This window comes from Tympanuchus pallidicinctus, unplaced genomic scaffold, assembly GCF_026119805.1.
Source record: "Tympanuchus pallidicinctus isolate F22 unplaced genomic scaffold, pur_lepc_1.0 scaffold28, whole genome shotgun sequence".
In the NCBI taxonomy this organism is placed as follows: Eukaryota; Metazoa; Chordata; class Aves; order Galliformes; family Phasianidae; genus Tympanuchus; species Tympanuchus pallidicinctus.
The window spans coordinates 3505585-3519422 of NW_026294745.1; the positions used below are offsets into that span (position 1 = coordinate 3505585).

The 13838-nt window shown below is 38.7% G+C and overlaps 1 protein-coding gene across 3 annotated transcripts in view; it reads left to right on the forward strand.

The window, feature by feature from the left end:
- The window catches only part of TMEM132C (transmembrane protein 132C), a 180207-nt gene that overhangs the window by 127139 nt on the left and 39230 nt on the right, over positions 1-13838 (forward strand). For all 3 annotated transcript variants that reach the window (XM_052690812.1, XM_052690813.1, XM_052690814.1), the window contains one exon: positions 2756-2939. In XM_052690812.1, coding sequence (XP_052546772.1) covers positions 2756-2939 — 184 coding nt within the window. The remainder of the gene's footprint in view (positions 1-2755; positions 2940-13838) is intronic.

Below are 13838 nucleotides of genomic sequence, written 5' to 3' on the forward strand. Positions count from 1 at the left end.
TTTTTTATTAACTTTCCATTAACAGAATGTTTCTGATGTTTCTTTTTCTAAAACTGATCTCCTTGTAAGTGTTCATACAGCTCTGCAAACAGTTCCCCCTCATCCTCCTGGGCTAACAACGTTAATACTTACCCTAAGTAATGGGTTAACTGCTAGCCCATGCCAGTAGTAAATTACTAACCCCATCACTGGCTTGCTGGCTCAGCTGCTGTAACCTGTAAGTAGCACATAATCATTGCCCATCTGCTCCTGCAAGGGAGTGGCCATGGGGTCAGCGCTCTGCTCTGATGCCCATGTGCTGGAGTGGCTGCTTAGCAGATCAAAGGGAGTCCTTCCTCCCTTCTGCAATTGCTCAGTCCAATCTAGCCATGAATTATTAGCATATTTATAAATCAGAATAAATCCAAGGATTGAACCGGCCCAGGGGAACTCTCAGTCCACTCAAATTAGTCTCATATATCCACCTCAGAGCAATTTCGTAGAAGCTTTGCCCTCACAAAGCTTCATTTGTAATCACTACATGTTGTGTACTTCAGAAAAGTTTTATAATTGCTTGCTGTTTCGGCTGCTGAACAGTTCTAAATGTTAGATATTAAGGAACTGCTGTTTCAGTCAGTGAGCAAGCTCTAAACACTAAATGTGCTTCATGAGAAGTTTTTTTCTCAGCCATTACACATCTCTCAAGGCATATTTTTTTCAAGTGGATGCTTTCCCAGCTGTTGATATCTCTCCATTTCTTCCATATGAAGAGGGAAGGAGGAAACTGGTGGCAGAGTGGCACTGTATAGAGTTTTTATTGCTATGAAAGTGAGATGAGTACGTTCCATACAAATGCCTGCATTGAAATACATAATTGCTGGTCATTCTGAGAAAGTACCAATAAAACCTTTCTCTTATACTGTGTGTATTCTTGGCTTCTGGCATGTATCTTAGAGAATAAATATTTTAGCAACGTTTTAAAGACATTCCGATCGGGGAAACTTTCCTGACATTTTCTCTCTTATGACAGCTCTGATGTGTGCACAAATTTATTCCCTATTTAACATAAGTGAAAGCACTGAGATAGTCAATCACATGTAAAAACTTTTTCTCTGTCAGTTACTAAGCACGAGATCTAGAAATGGAGGAAATAATGGCCTTTCAGGTGTCATTAATCTCAGGCATAATGATTTCTTTTAGAGCTAAATGAATGCTGTAGCTCAGGTGATTCAGGTATTTTGCATATTATCATGCTTTCAAATAAATTACAAAGTTCAATCCAGTACGTGTTCATTCTGGGATGCCCCAGAGCTGTGCAAACTGCAGTTATCACAGCTGCCATGTATTTACAAACTATACGATTTATTTAGTAGGAACTCTTCAAATGGGAACAGGCTGGTCTGGACTTATGAATTGCTAAGCCCATCCATCTAATCCATTGCTACACAAAATCACTCTTTAAATGCATGAAAGAACCTGGTCACTATTGGAGAAGTGTTACAATGCAAGAAAACAGCAAAAGGAAATAAATTACAAGCATCAGGCAGCATTAGGACTTTTTGGAGGAAGCCACCGAAATGAAAACCTGTGATCAAAATAATAATTATCAGGGGAACACATTTTCTTAACAAAATAATCATGCAAATTATAACACAAAATATGTCTTAAGTATTTAAAATGGTGATTTCTGCTGGTAGAAAGAAAACTTGATAATGTAAATGCTTTGTACATGATCCCTTCATGCTGGGTTTTCTCAGAAACAGACCTTTCTGTATTTTGATGATATATTAGAAAAAAATAAAATCAGAGGAAAAGCTGTCATTTGATGAATGCTTCCAAAGGTGTGATGAAGCTGTGAGCTGCTGAAGTTAGAGTGATGCCCATCCTTCTCTTCATTTTATAATTATTACAGCATAGGACTTGGTAGAAGTAACACTATGAAATATCAGAACTTCCTCTGATGTGGAAAGATGCCTGGAAAGTACCAGAATAGTGCATGTTTCTTTTCTGATATGTCTAATTATTTTTTTAAATTACTTTTTAAAATTAAACTAGCAGATAATCCAGTAAATTCCTTTCATGTATTCTTTTTAATTCTAATGTAGTTAAAGAAATTTGAGGGAAAGAATTTCAGCCTATTTCCTATTTGTTGTTCAAATGATCTTATGCCTCCTGATTTAAGGTGTTCTTTACCACTCGTAGTTTTGCTCTTTCTATTTGCTTTCAGTTGTATCTGTTTTAAATTTCCAGAACTTACCTCTAAGCTTACAATAGTTTCCTCATTTTGCCATTTAACCATGTTATTTTTTTTAATGGCTTCTATGCTGTGTATATCAGCTTCAATTATGCCGAGGATTTATACAGTTTTGATGTTAGACATATACAAGTAATCTTGTTTCTTCTTGCCTAGGCTAACTCTGGTCTCTCTTGTCATAAATTATACTGGGCTTAAATTTGTCTGATCAGGGTCAAATCTGTCTTGTAGTAGGGTTGAATTATTCCTGCAAAAATCATAAGTGTATAATGGACTAAGTATATTTTGCTTTCTTTAGACACAAAGTCAGGGGTTTTATCCCTCTACAAGGTATTCACACTAAGAGCACCTGAACCATTTTGAACAATTCCAGTTTGTATGCTCTGATGAAGCTGTAGGAAAAGGCTCTGTGTTATATCTGCATTTAAATAGCTGCGATCTCCAGTAGCTGATATGATTCACTTCATTTGCCTTCTTCAGCAAATGTAATAGCTCTTTCCTTTCCCTGTTTTCCTCTTTCAGAAGTAACAGTCTATTCAATGAGGTTGTGCAGATGGACTTTGAAATAGCCAGTTTTAGCAGCCTGTCTGGAACGCAGCCCATCACCTGGCAGGTGGAATACCCTCGGAAGGGGACAACAGACATAACCTTGTCTGAAATCTTCATCTGCCAAAAGGATCTTGTTGGAATTGTTCCACTGGCGATGGTAAGAAACTGTTTCAGCATGTTGCTCCATCTGATCTCTCTGTAGTCTGAGAAAACACATACCAGGCCTCAGATAGATTTGCAAAGGAATGCTTTCTGCCTCCCTCCTGTTGCAGAACTTTATAGGAATGCTTGCTAAAATCATACTCACGTTTAATTGCCAGTATGTCACACAATTTAAAAGCACAGAATGAGTGCTGCCATTTCAGAAATCCCTCAGCCTTTAAATCTTGAATTTCTGTAATGATCAGTTCTCTCCATGCTACCAGCTGGCAACACAGAGCCAGGTAGATTTACCCTCCCATTTCTTATTTTGCTGTTACAAGGTTTGAACTTGCAAGGTGCCTTGAACACCTTTTGCTGAAGAATGAGTTGCTCGGTGCTTAGTAGGCTGCAGCTGATAATAATTTTGCTAGCTGTTTCCCTGGTGGTTTCGGAGCCTGCTATTTCAGAGAGGAAACAGAAAATAATAAAATCTCAATAATGTATTTAAGGAAAATTCTATGCTAGCATAGTATAGAATTACATGTGAAGAATTGCCTTGGGTTAAAATCTACTTGCCCTGCCTGTACAGCATGAGTTTGTGGGCTATTTACCTCCCAGTGACATCATAACTTTTGCCAGTCTTTACAAGGCTTACAAATGTGATTTGTGAAAGCAAGTGTTTCCTTTCCTTCCTCTGGCTCAGTGAAGATGCAATTACTTCTGCAAAGCAATGCTGGAACCGTGGAAGCACTGAGATCTAGCAGCTAGGAACCACTCCTTCATACAAACAACCTGGGATTACACTTCTGCTCCAAATCAAGAACCTGTGTCTCAAGTGCACTATCTTTGAGCAAACACTTTATCTTCAGTGGGATTTAGGTGCATGCAGAGGTAGTTCTGAGCACCTTTTTTAGAAGTCTCAGACCTCAGGAAGCACAAAGCTGACAGATATCTAGAGCAGGATAGAGTGTCAGTTAAACAGAGGAAAAATCAATGTCAGAGATCAGGCTTTAGAAGACATATCCATCCCATTTGTGAGTTTTGCCTCTCATGCACATAACCTTCGAGCTGAAATTCTGGCAGTCTTTGAGTAATATTCTATGGTTTGGAGGAGATAATAAGATGAGTACTATTTCCTGGAAGTCCTAATCTCCAATATATGCCTCCCCTTTGAAGTGAAACTGCTGCTCATAACAAATGAGGTCATGCCCAGCAATTTCCTGATCCAAAGTATGTTAAGTCAGCAGAAAGCCTGTGCAGCATTCCGGATCTGGGAGGGAAATAATTGTCCTCATTATCTGTGGAGCTAAGTGTATTTGAGTGTCTGTCTTCAAAGATTTAAGAATATATGTAAGGATGTCTATTCTGGTCAGGTTTTATTTTGCAGTAGGTGCCTTCTGTATCTTTCAGTACCAAATGATAGGCATCTGTCTGCCAGCAGACTTAACATCTCCTTTTATTTTTCTTTTCTTTTTTCTTTTTTTTTTTTCTTTTTTTTTTTGAAAGAATTTACCAGCTTCTTCTTTTCCCTGTCTCACACCTGAGGGAAGCAAGATTTTTTTCATATCACATGGCAGGATCTAATGCCTTTGCACCTGCATAGAAGGTCCAAGATTTATGCCCAGACTTGTGGCTATTCTAGATTAAAATTTCTGCATTTACAAAGGTTCTTCAAAGGACTAAAGGTCTGAACTAATGAATTTAGTGGTGTATAAATCATATAAAGTGAGATCCTTTATTCCCAGCAGATGTAGGTCTTTCCAAAGGGTTCAAGCAATGAAATCATTAAACCGTTCTCTTTGCAAAGCTTTCTTGTGTTTATTTATCTCATTTCTGTACCTTGTGATAACACTTGGCAGGAGCCAAAATATACTGTGTTAATAGAATCCAGTTGGATGGGATAGCAATGCAAAATTGGCTTTGCTAGCAGGATATTAGTAGATAAAGGGAATTTTCACAGTTTTCTGTTAGCTAAGACTGCAGATCCAGCCAGAGTGCTTTCTTCATTTAGGCATTAATCGCTGGCTGAGCTGATTACCTGGCAATGCTCCTGTTCAGAAACAAGAGCCACACTGAAAAGGGAGAGGGGGATACTGTATCTACTGAGAAGTCAGACCTTGCTCTTTATCTCCAGTGCACACTGCAAAGCCACAGCATGTTATTGTGTACAGAAATTAGATCACAGTGTTTATCAGCAAGTGTGTTTCATAAATCCTCTGGAGAGTAAAGAAGATTATATTGATTTAAGCATGGAGTGTTCTTACAGCAAAACTGCTGACATCAAAAATAAAATCTGTTGTTCAGAGTTTTTAAAGTTGGCCAAAAATAAATAAATAAATAAAAGCGACAGAGAGAAGGAGCAGGTCGAAAAGGAAGGGAAGGAGCTGCCTAATGCTGTTGTATTGGATTAGGATGTGGGATTCCCAAGATCTGATTGAGTCCACGCCACTGGTCTGATGGGTGTCCTTGTCAGTGCTCCAGAGATGAAAGCAGCAAACCTTTGAGTGGTTTGTGAGTGACCCAACTGTCTTTGACTCATGGAGAAAAACATCTCGCATGTGAGCCATTCTGAATGCAAAATTTTATGAAGCATGAGAGGCCTTGTATCCTTAACTGGCCAGTGCTTGATTATGGTACAAAAAGAAGTAAGATGAAGAAAAAGTGTGCCTCCTAAAGATTAGCGTATTGCTGCTACGGTATTTTGGATTGAAAGAGATTAATGAAAAGACATTGTCAGTAAGAACTGAATCTGAAATTTTAAAAGAGCTTGGATCAGTAGAGCAAGCTGTGGGACACAGCTGCTGAAAAATCAGTGGAAATTCGTCATACGGTCAAAAGAGAGGGTTTTAGTAGGATTCAGATTCTGTGTGCTTAAGTATGCTGCTAAATGGCGTATCTGTGTAAGAAGCAGCAGCACAGAGACGCTACTACAGTGAACCCAAAAGTGGGAAAAAGAAAATGAGAAAGAGAAGTTGAGAATAAGTTAAATAATTTCTTTCCCAGAAAAAAAAAAAATGAGATGCAAATTAGAAGTAAGGATATTTTTTTCTAAGCTCAGAAGTTGATCAATCTGAGTAATTTTGGAGGACATTTTACCCTTCAAGTTATTAGAGAGAAAAATGAGGCAGAGAAGTTAGGAAAAATGTAATTCCAAAAGGTTCTGTTGCTTTCAAACTCTCACATATGATGATTTTCTAAGGTGTGGGGAACACCTTTTCCCCTGTGCTGTGGGAAATTCCTCACTGTACATGTATACACATGTTGTTCTTTGACAAAATCTTAAGCATGGCACTTGGTGTAACCGTGCACTCCCTGTATCTTTCTTGCAGGCTGCTTGATGTGCTCATCAAAGGATGAGATTAAATGTATATGCTGTATTTCCATCATTGAGTAGCAATGATTAACAGAGGCAAGATTTATTAAGAGGTAATGTTATTTATTAGACCAACTGATACAGATGGAGAAAGATAGTTGCTACTTCAGGCACACAATCTCTCCTTCTGATCTCTTGCCTCACTTACCTAAATCACAGCAGCTGCTAAATACTACAGCTACAGAAACCCAGGGATGTAAAATTCAACAATTAGAAGAAGTAAATTTCTTAAAGTCAAACTGAGGATAGAGCCCACTGATTGTGACAAGAAAAATCTACCCCAAAGGTTTAACCTTCCACGTCTTACTCAAGCATTTCTGATTCTGTGTTACTTGTAGCAAGATCAATTAGAAAGGTGCTTTCATAGGAGCTTAATTAATTATTTGCTAAGTTGATTTTGAAAACCTTTTTAATTAATCACAAGTAACCTCAGAGCTTACCATTAAAGTATACAAGGTTGCTTAATTTACTTCCCCTATTTTCCTCAGATTTCTATCCTCTCATGTGGAAATGCAGTGAACTAACACTGATTTTGCCACTTGATTAGATTAAAAAACAAAACCAAAATTGTTCACATTTGTAGCATGCACACACACATGAATCTCAGCTAAGTCTATATATTTGTGTTCAACACAAATTGTGTTAAGAATTCTAGCAAGAGATTTCATGCTTTAACTGAGTAATACATATTTCAATACCACTAAATTGTGCTTTGGGATAGAACAGGTAGGAGGAGATGGTTGTTTGAGTCTCCACTGCTTATCATTAGGCAGCACAGCTTCACTTTTTGCTCTATAGTCAGCTATTTCATTAGGAAGTGTTTGGTTTTCAGGTGCCTTTCTTTACATTTAGAAATCAATGTAATGCTGATTCTGCTGCAGAAGTGATTGGACATTTAAGATGAAGAGCTGTGACTCAGTTGAAAATGCCATTTTACATTTTTATGCATGCCTCTTAGTTTGCCTTCCATTACAAAACATGATTGAAAATTTAGCTCCCAAAACTTGGGTTGCTTTAGGTATGCCATTCTTTATGACAAAGACTTTTTGAGATATTTCATTGCAACTAGGGATACCCTTTTAAAATATAGCCCTAAATAAAGTTCTCATCCTGCACGGTCTGTGATTTCACACCGTAAAGCTGCATTGTTTCAAGGTCACAGAAGTGCAGAATTCTCGCTCCCATTAGTCTTTGAGACTTGAACAAAGCAGGAGGCAGCAGGCACTGAGAGGGCTCACTGTGAGGAAGCTGTCCAAACACATCCATTTTCCACTTTGCTTATCACAAACAAACTAACAGATAACCTGCATGCTAAACTTCCCAGCTGACAGGCATTGTATCAGATAATGAAATCATGAATCACATCAAATAAATAATGTAAGTTGAAACAAACTTATTTGATTTTTAAAAACCTATCCTGTTACTATGAGTAATACTAACAACTTAAATGAACTGTAGAGCCCTAATTATTACCATGAATAAAAGGTTTTATGGTTTAGTTACAGGAGTGTGCCCTGTGTGGACTTAAAATCTTCTGATGCCAGAAGCCCAGGTCATTTACTTGCCTTCAGTTTTTATCATGGTGGGTTAGTTGTTTGTTTTAGATTTACAGTGGGTATATAATTTAAACAAAGTTTGTCACTGCTCTACATTTATACCAGACAAACTCAGGATTCTGCTTACAAATTGGCCATGTCGTAGTGCATTGAGCTAAGACTAGCAATGCATATTGATTAATCTTATCTGTAAAGAATGGGCTCTTTTTTGTCTACCCATCAGGAAACAAAAGTGAAAAAAATGGTGAACTGTTGTCTATCGATCCTAACTTGATCAGAAAATGCAAACAAGGGACTCAGAATGGCTCAATTTAACAATCTCTCTTAAAGTCCCAGTCATCATTTCTATAACCACTGCACTTTTGATTCTAGCTTCTGTTTTTCTTTTGTTTCCTATAGTCACATTCAGTCCTGCCTTTGCAGGAAATGGCGATGGATCAATAAGGCTATCTCAGCTGGCTGGAATTAATTTTTTCACTGGATCGACTTATAAGTCATTTTCTGTGCAGCACAAAATGGCATATATAATTTCTTCCTTCAGCATCTTTCATATCTGACAATGCTGTTGAATAGATTACTTTGGAATTTTTAAACAGCTGAGGAGGGCGAGCTAGCTATCTGATCTTTAAATATAGAGAAATTGTGGTTTTCTTTGGCAATATCCCTGTTTGTAGTAGAGAGATATCAATCTATATGAGCTTCTCAGACTTGAAAAGGGGGAAATCCTGTGAACTAAATAAAAGTTTGCAGAACAGACAGAATGTGCAGTGAGACAGCTGGCAACTCAATGGAGCTTGTGGTTTTATGGCAACACCTGAACAGGGGCTATCTCCTAAGACTATGTGTTGCACAGATGGATGACTGACATGTCAGAATCCTCTCTAGAAAATTCTCAGTCCACAAGCTAAGCTGATAAAATTCAGCTTCAAGGGTGGATGAAACTGAAGGTGAAAGGAGGTACTCCATGAGGTACTGGACTTTGAATCATGTTTTCATCCTAACAGTGAAAGATACTCTGATCCCTCTACCAGTCTGCACTTGCTGCCAGAATTCTTCTGGTCATGGTGTCTTTCTACTGACAGCATGGCACAGTGCAGGGCTGTGTAGACATGGCCAGGTGCTTCTAAGCTGCATCTCAGCACTGCGAGCTAGGCAAAGTCCTTTTTCTGCTGAAGATTATTTGGTATTGGTTCATGGCACTGCATTGTGTGACTTGTCAAGTCTGGAGATTCTTCAGTTCATGTGATTTTTTTGGGCTAGATTTGGGGCTGCTGTAGGTATTGGCTCAGGTTTATGGTACATCTCCATCAGAAGAAGATATCTGAGGTAACAGTTTATATTTGAAATGACACTGATTAAAATTTTGATTGTTTGACATAATCACAAAGGGAGTTTCACAGCTGCCATGAAAATGTGAGTAGAAACCATGCAGACATAGTAATGAGCCAGCAGAAATTGAGTTCTGGACCCAGATGAGTGCTTGAGAAGGACATTGCAGGGCTGTGTGTTTTGATGCTGTATCTGTTAAGGACTGTATTCACCATATGTGTCCTCTACTGCTGCCTTCAGTGCCAGATCAGATGGAGAGAAGACAAGCACTTCTCAGCAGGGACAGGAGGCTGCTTTAAGATGCTGACATTCTGCCCAGTTTTGCAGCTGAAACAACTGGAATTTAAAGGCAGAGAAATTACTGACCTGTAAGATTGAAATGTGAGTTAGGTGATTTGGCCAGAGTTCACCCGTAACGAATGATAGGAGGCAAATGCTGGGCCTCATTCTGATTCTCCTGCTCCGCTGCACTTTGGCTGTGGAGGATTTGGAAGAAATGGAAGGGGAGAAAGAAGAGCAGAGAGTATTTCAGAGTTCCTTCATGAGCTGCTGGATGAGCTGGGAGTCTTGATTGCTAGATAATGCTTTCTCCTGTGAAAGTTGATGTATTAGTTTTTGTCTAAACTAATGCTCTTTCATTAGCTTTAGCTATCAGTCAGTTGTCTTAACTGATAAATGCAAGTCCACACACTGCCCACATTTATTCCAGATGACAAATATTTGTGGTTTTCCCTAGGGAATAAAACAGCCTCCACCTTCTCATGCTGTCACTTAAAAGTGATGCTAGGTGGAATGGTGACAGTCAGACCAGACCAGGTTTATTTGCAAACACAGCAGGTACTCAGCCAACATAACCATTAAGTAGGTTAGCTGTGACCCATATGGAAAAACAAGAACAATTTATCTTAATTGGCAACTTCTTAATTTTGGTTTTGATCTATAATGACAGTTTTCAAGTTTCTGGGGAATACTAAATTCTTCACCGTAACGCTCACCTAGCAGAATTATGAATTGCTTAGGCTGGACCCTAATTAATGAGGTCCTGAGGTGCTCTAGCTTGGACAGTGAGAATAACTAGGCAACAAGGAGATTTTACTATAATGTAAGGTAATCAGTGAGTACAGGGGAAAAAAAACAAAAAAAAAAACACAAAACCAACCAGGACTTTCATAAGCCTCAGAGTTATAATGAGCTACCCCAAGGATTAAAATACCCAGCAACTTTTCACCTTCGGTTTGTTATGAGATGCACATTTGCCTTACCCTGCTTTCAGTTTACACTTCATTATCCAGCCACACTCTCAGCACTGAGGATGTTTGTCGTGGAAGTCATTAGGAGTCTGTTCTTTGAACTGTGTTGTTGTGCCTGAGGGGAATAAAAAAGTAAAACCTAGGACAGAGTTCAGTACTGTCCTGGTGAGAAAGCTAGCCCTGTGCTTCTGGCTTTTCTCTTCGCTTTGTGCAGCAGCTGCTATAAAGGCATGGGGAGCAGCAGTGGTGGCAGGGTTTGATCTGTGTATAATCTCAGAATCAAAAGGGTACCAGCACAGCACCAAAGTCTGAGCTGCTGATAGTACTCTGCTGAGCTAGAGGGGCAGCACGCAAAAGTCCTTCTCCAAAGCCAAAGCACTCCACGTTGACACACTTATGCTACATGATTGTGAATTAACAGACCAAAACTTCATGCACTTTAGCAGAGGCCCCATTGCTGTAAAGCAGAACAGTGAATCTATCAAGACTTTTTTTTTCCCATCAGAAACAAGTTGTGCATAATATTTGAAGCACCAGCACAGTACTGTGAGTGTCAGTACATCAGCACACTGAATTTTAGGAAACAAATGAGGAACAAAAGTAACACTGGCATTAATTTTAATCAAGTCCTTGTCGTCTGATCTGTCCTCTGTATTTTTTTCTTTATCAATGCTGATTGTCTTTCCGCAAGATTTGTTACCTCACAGGACAATAATATGGCTGTAATGAAGTAATTTATTGCTGCAATTTAGTTTTGGAAATCCTCTATTGTTGAAAAATAGGAGCAGTGCAGTTTTATTAATTACAGTAGTTGAGTATTGAATGCTGACTGTCACTATCAGGATTAGGGAGTACATTGTAAATTGCTCTACAGGGCCCTGTAGGACAAGATCTATACAAGTTTTGGAGAATGTGAAATGAGTATTTTGATTAAGCTAAGTGAGTGAAGTGATTGAAGATTAAGCTAAGTAAGTGAAAAAAAGTTAGCCGGGGACTTTGAGAGGAAGGAGAAAGGGAAACAGAAACTTGTAAATTGAGTGTTAAAAAACACACCAGTATGTTAATCCACCACATCAATGTTTTGTTTACATGTAATATGGCTCTGCAGCAATAGTCTCTCCTGCCCTCAGCCAGCGTTTGCCCATTTAATTCTACACTTGTACCCCCTGGCTACTTCTGACAGTCTAAATCTTCAGGTTCATTATGAAGTTTTCCTCTCAGGATGCCATTTCAGAGAGAACTAGTTTATCTCGTTTTCCTTTTTTTCCCTTTAATGTGGAAATATTTTTCCAAGACATAACATTTCTATTTCTATTTGCATAAACCAGGTTTTACCAGGATGCAGGTAGGGAAAGTGCATGTGGACAAAATCACCTTGACTGGTTTAAAGGTGAATTGTCTCCCTTTTTGTGTTCTAAAACATTGCACAATTGAATGAAATCCAAAAGGTCTGCTGTAACCTCTTAGTGATCTTGAATTCTCATTCTGGAGAGCTAACAGAAGGCAGAAGGCCTCCTGTGGCATGTATTATGTCATCAGCAGAAACCAAACCGATCAGTCTAAGACCTGGATGTACTTTGGAGTCATCTCGTATAGGGTCCTATGTGCCTGTGTGCCAAACAGGAGGAAGCTTCATAGGGCTTGAAGCTTCGATTGAGCCTGCAGAAAACACTGTGTTTTAGATTCTGGATCTGGGACAAAATGTCAATTGCAAGCATTGAAAAGCGGTGACTAACAGAGGAGTTGCCAGCTGGCACCACGTGTCCCATGGCATATGTTTTAAGAATGCCTGGAAGCTTCAGGAGTGAGCTTGGTGTGGAAATAAATAAGTCATTTGAGACTCAGTAATTCCTCCTCTCTGCTCTTATCTCATTCAAATTACGGACTGCATTCATTAAGACTCTGATGTGCAAAAGTAGGAGCTGTCTGATGGAGCAAGAGCCACAAGTCTGGAGATTGTCTCTTCTGGATCTTGGCAAAACTCAGACACCAGTCTGCTCGTCTTTAAAATGGACACAGTAAATAGTATTTCCTATGTTGCAATGTAGGTATTTGGCTTTCAGGATCATTTCATACTGCAAATTCTTTAAAAGTGAAAGCTTTCTGTTTAAAAATGAATTCCAGTCTTCCACACTGAGTTCTGGCAATTATGCTCTACTCACGAAGAGTAAAAATGGAAGCAAAGCAAGGTTTGTAGATAATGTCTTTTATGAAGCCATCCAGTGACGTTAGAAAAAAAACAGACAAGCTTTCAAGCACACAAACCTTTTTCCAAACCCCTTTTCAGTGCTGTAACTTGCCTTGAGATGCTCAGATAAAGATAATGGTCACTGTGGTTGCTTTAGGTTATACTAACAAATGAAATACTGCTTTAAGCAAATGGATTTGATCCCTTTGTCCTTCATGTCACTGACACAAAATTGTCATAGCAGTGTCTTTCCAGGATGCTTCTTCAGCCCTGAATCTCTAGCTAGCATGATGTCTTAAAGCAACTTCTGAAGGTAAAGGACATCTTTGCTTGAATCAGGAGGAAAGAATGGATCTGTGGTTATACAGTCTCTAGTCCTTGCCCCTATATTCATATATGTTGTTTTTACTTCCTATGTATGGTGAGAATGGTTAGACTTGTCAAGTCAATAATCTAATTTTCATGTGTGCCACACTCTCATCTTTTTAAGTTTCTGATGCACTAAGTTTCTGACATCCGTACAGTACCTTCTCTTATTAATGCAATAATCTTTCTTCATGCCCTCTGTGTGCTTTGCTTATGTGGACCTGCTGTGAAGTCAGTGAAATCAATAAACTATTAGAAAAGGAAGAATAATCTATGGACAAGGATAGGGAATAATAGAAAGATTATTTTCTGCATTTTTATTACTACTTTCTCATAGCAGTTCTATAAGAAGCTCTACTGTGTATGGGTTACAGATTGTGCTTATCAAATATTAAAGATGTACAGCCAAAATAGGGAAGAGCAAGTAGAAATTTTCTCTAGCTGGTTTCAAAATAGACTAAATTAAAATGAAAGATTTTAGCAGATGCTGTCTGCTTCATTTCCACTGTGTTCTAAATAGAGTTCTGAAATCCAGAAACCTGAGCCAAGTGCCCATGTGCGCTCCATGGCCAAAGATTGAGGAGTCTGAGGAACTTGTAGAAGATGAATACTCCCTGTAGGAGAAAGTAACTCACAAATAATAACATATCAATCTACACAAATAAAACAAGTTCACAATGCTCTGTAGTGGTCATGAAAGAGAAAAGGCTGTAGGTTCCTGTAGCATGAAGTTGGCAAATTGCAAACTTAACTTGCATAAGTTGATTCAAGGAGAAGAAAAGAGGGAACAATCCAGGTGACAGCACATTGGTGTCTAATGCCATTATAGATGCTGTAGAGTCTCAGCCATCCA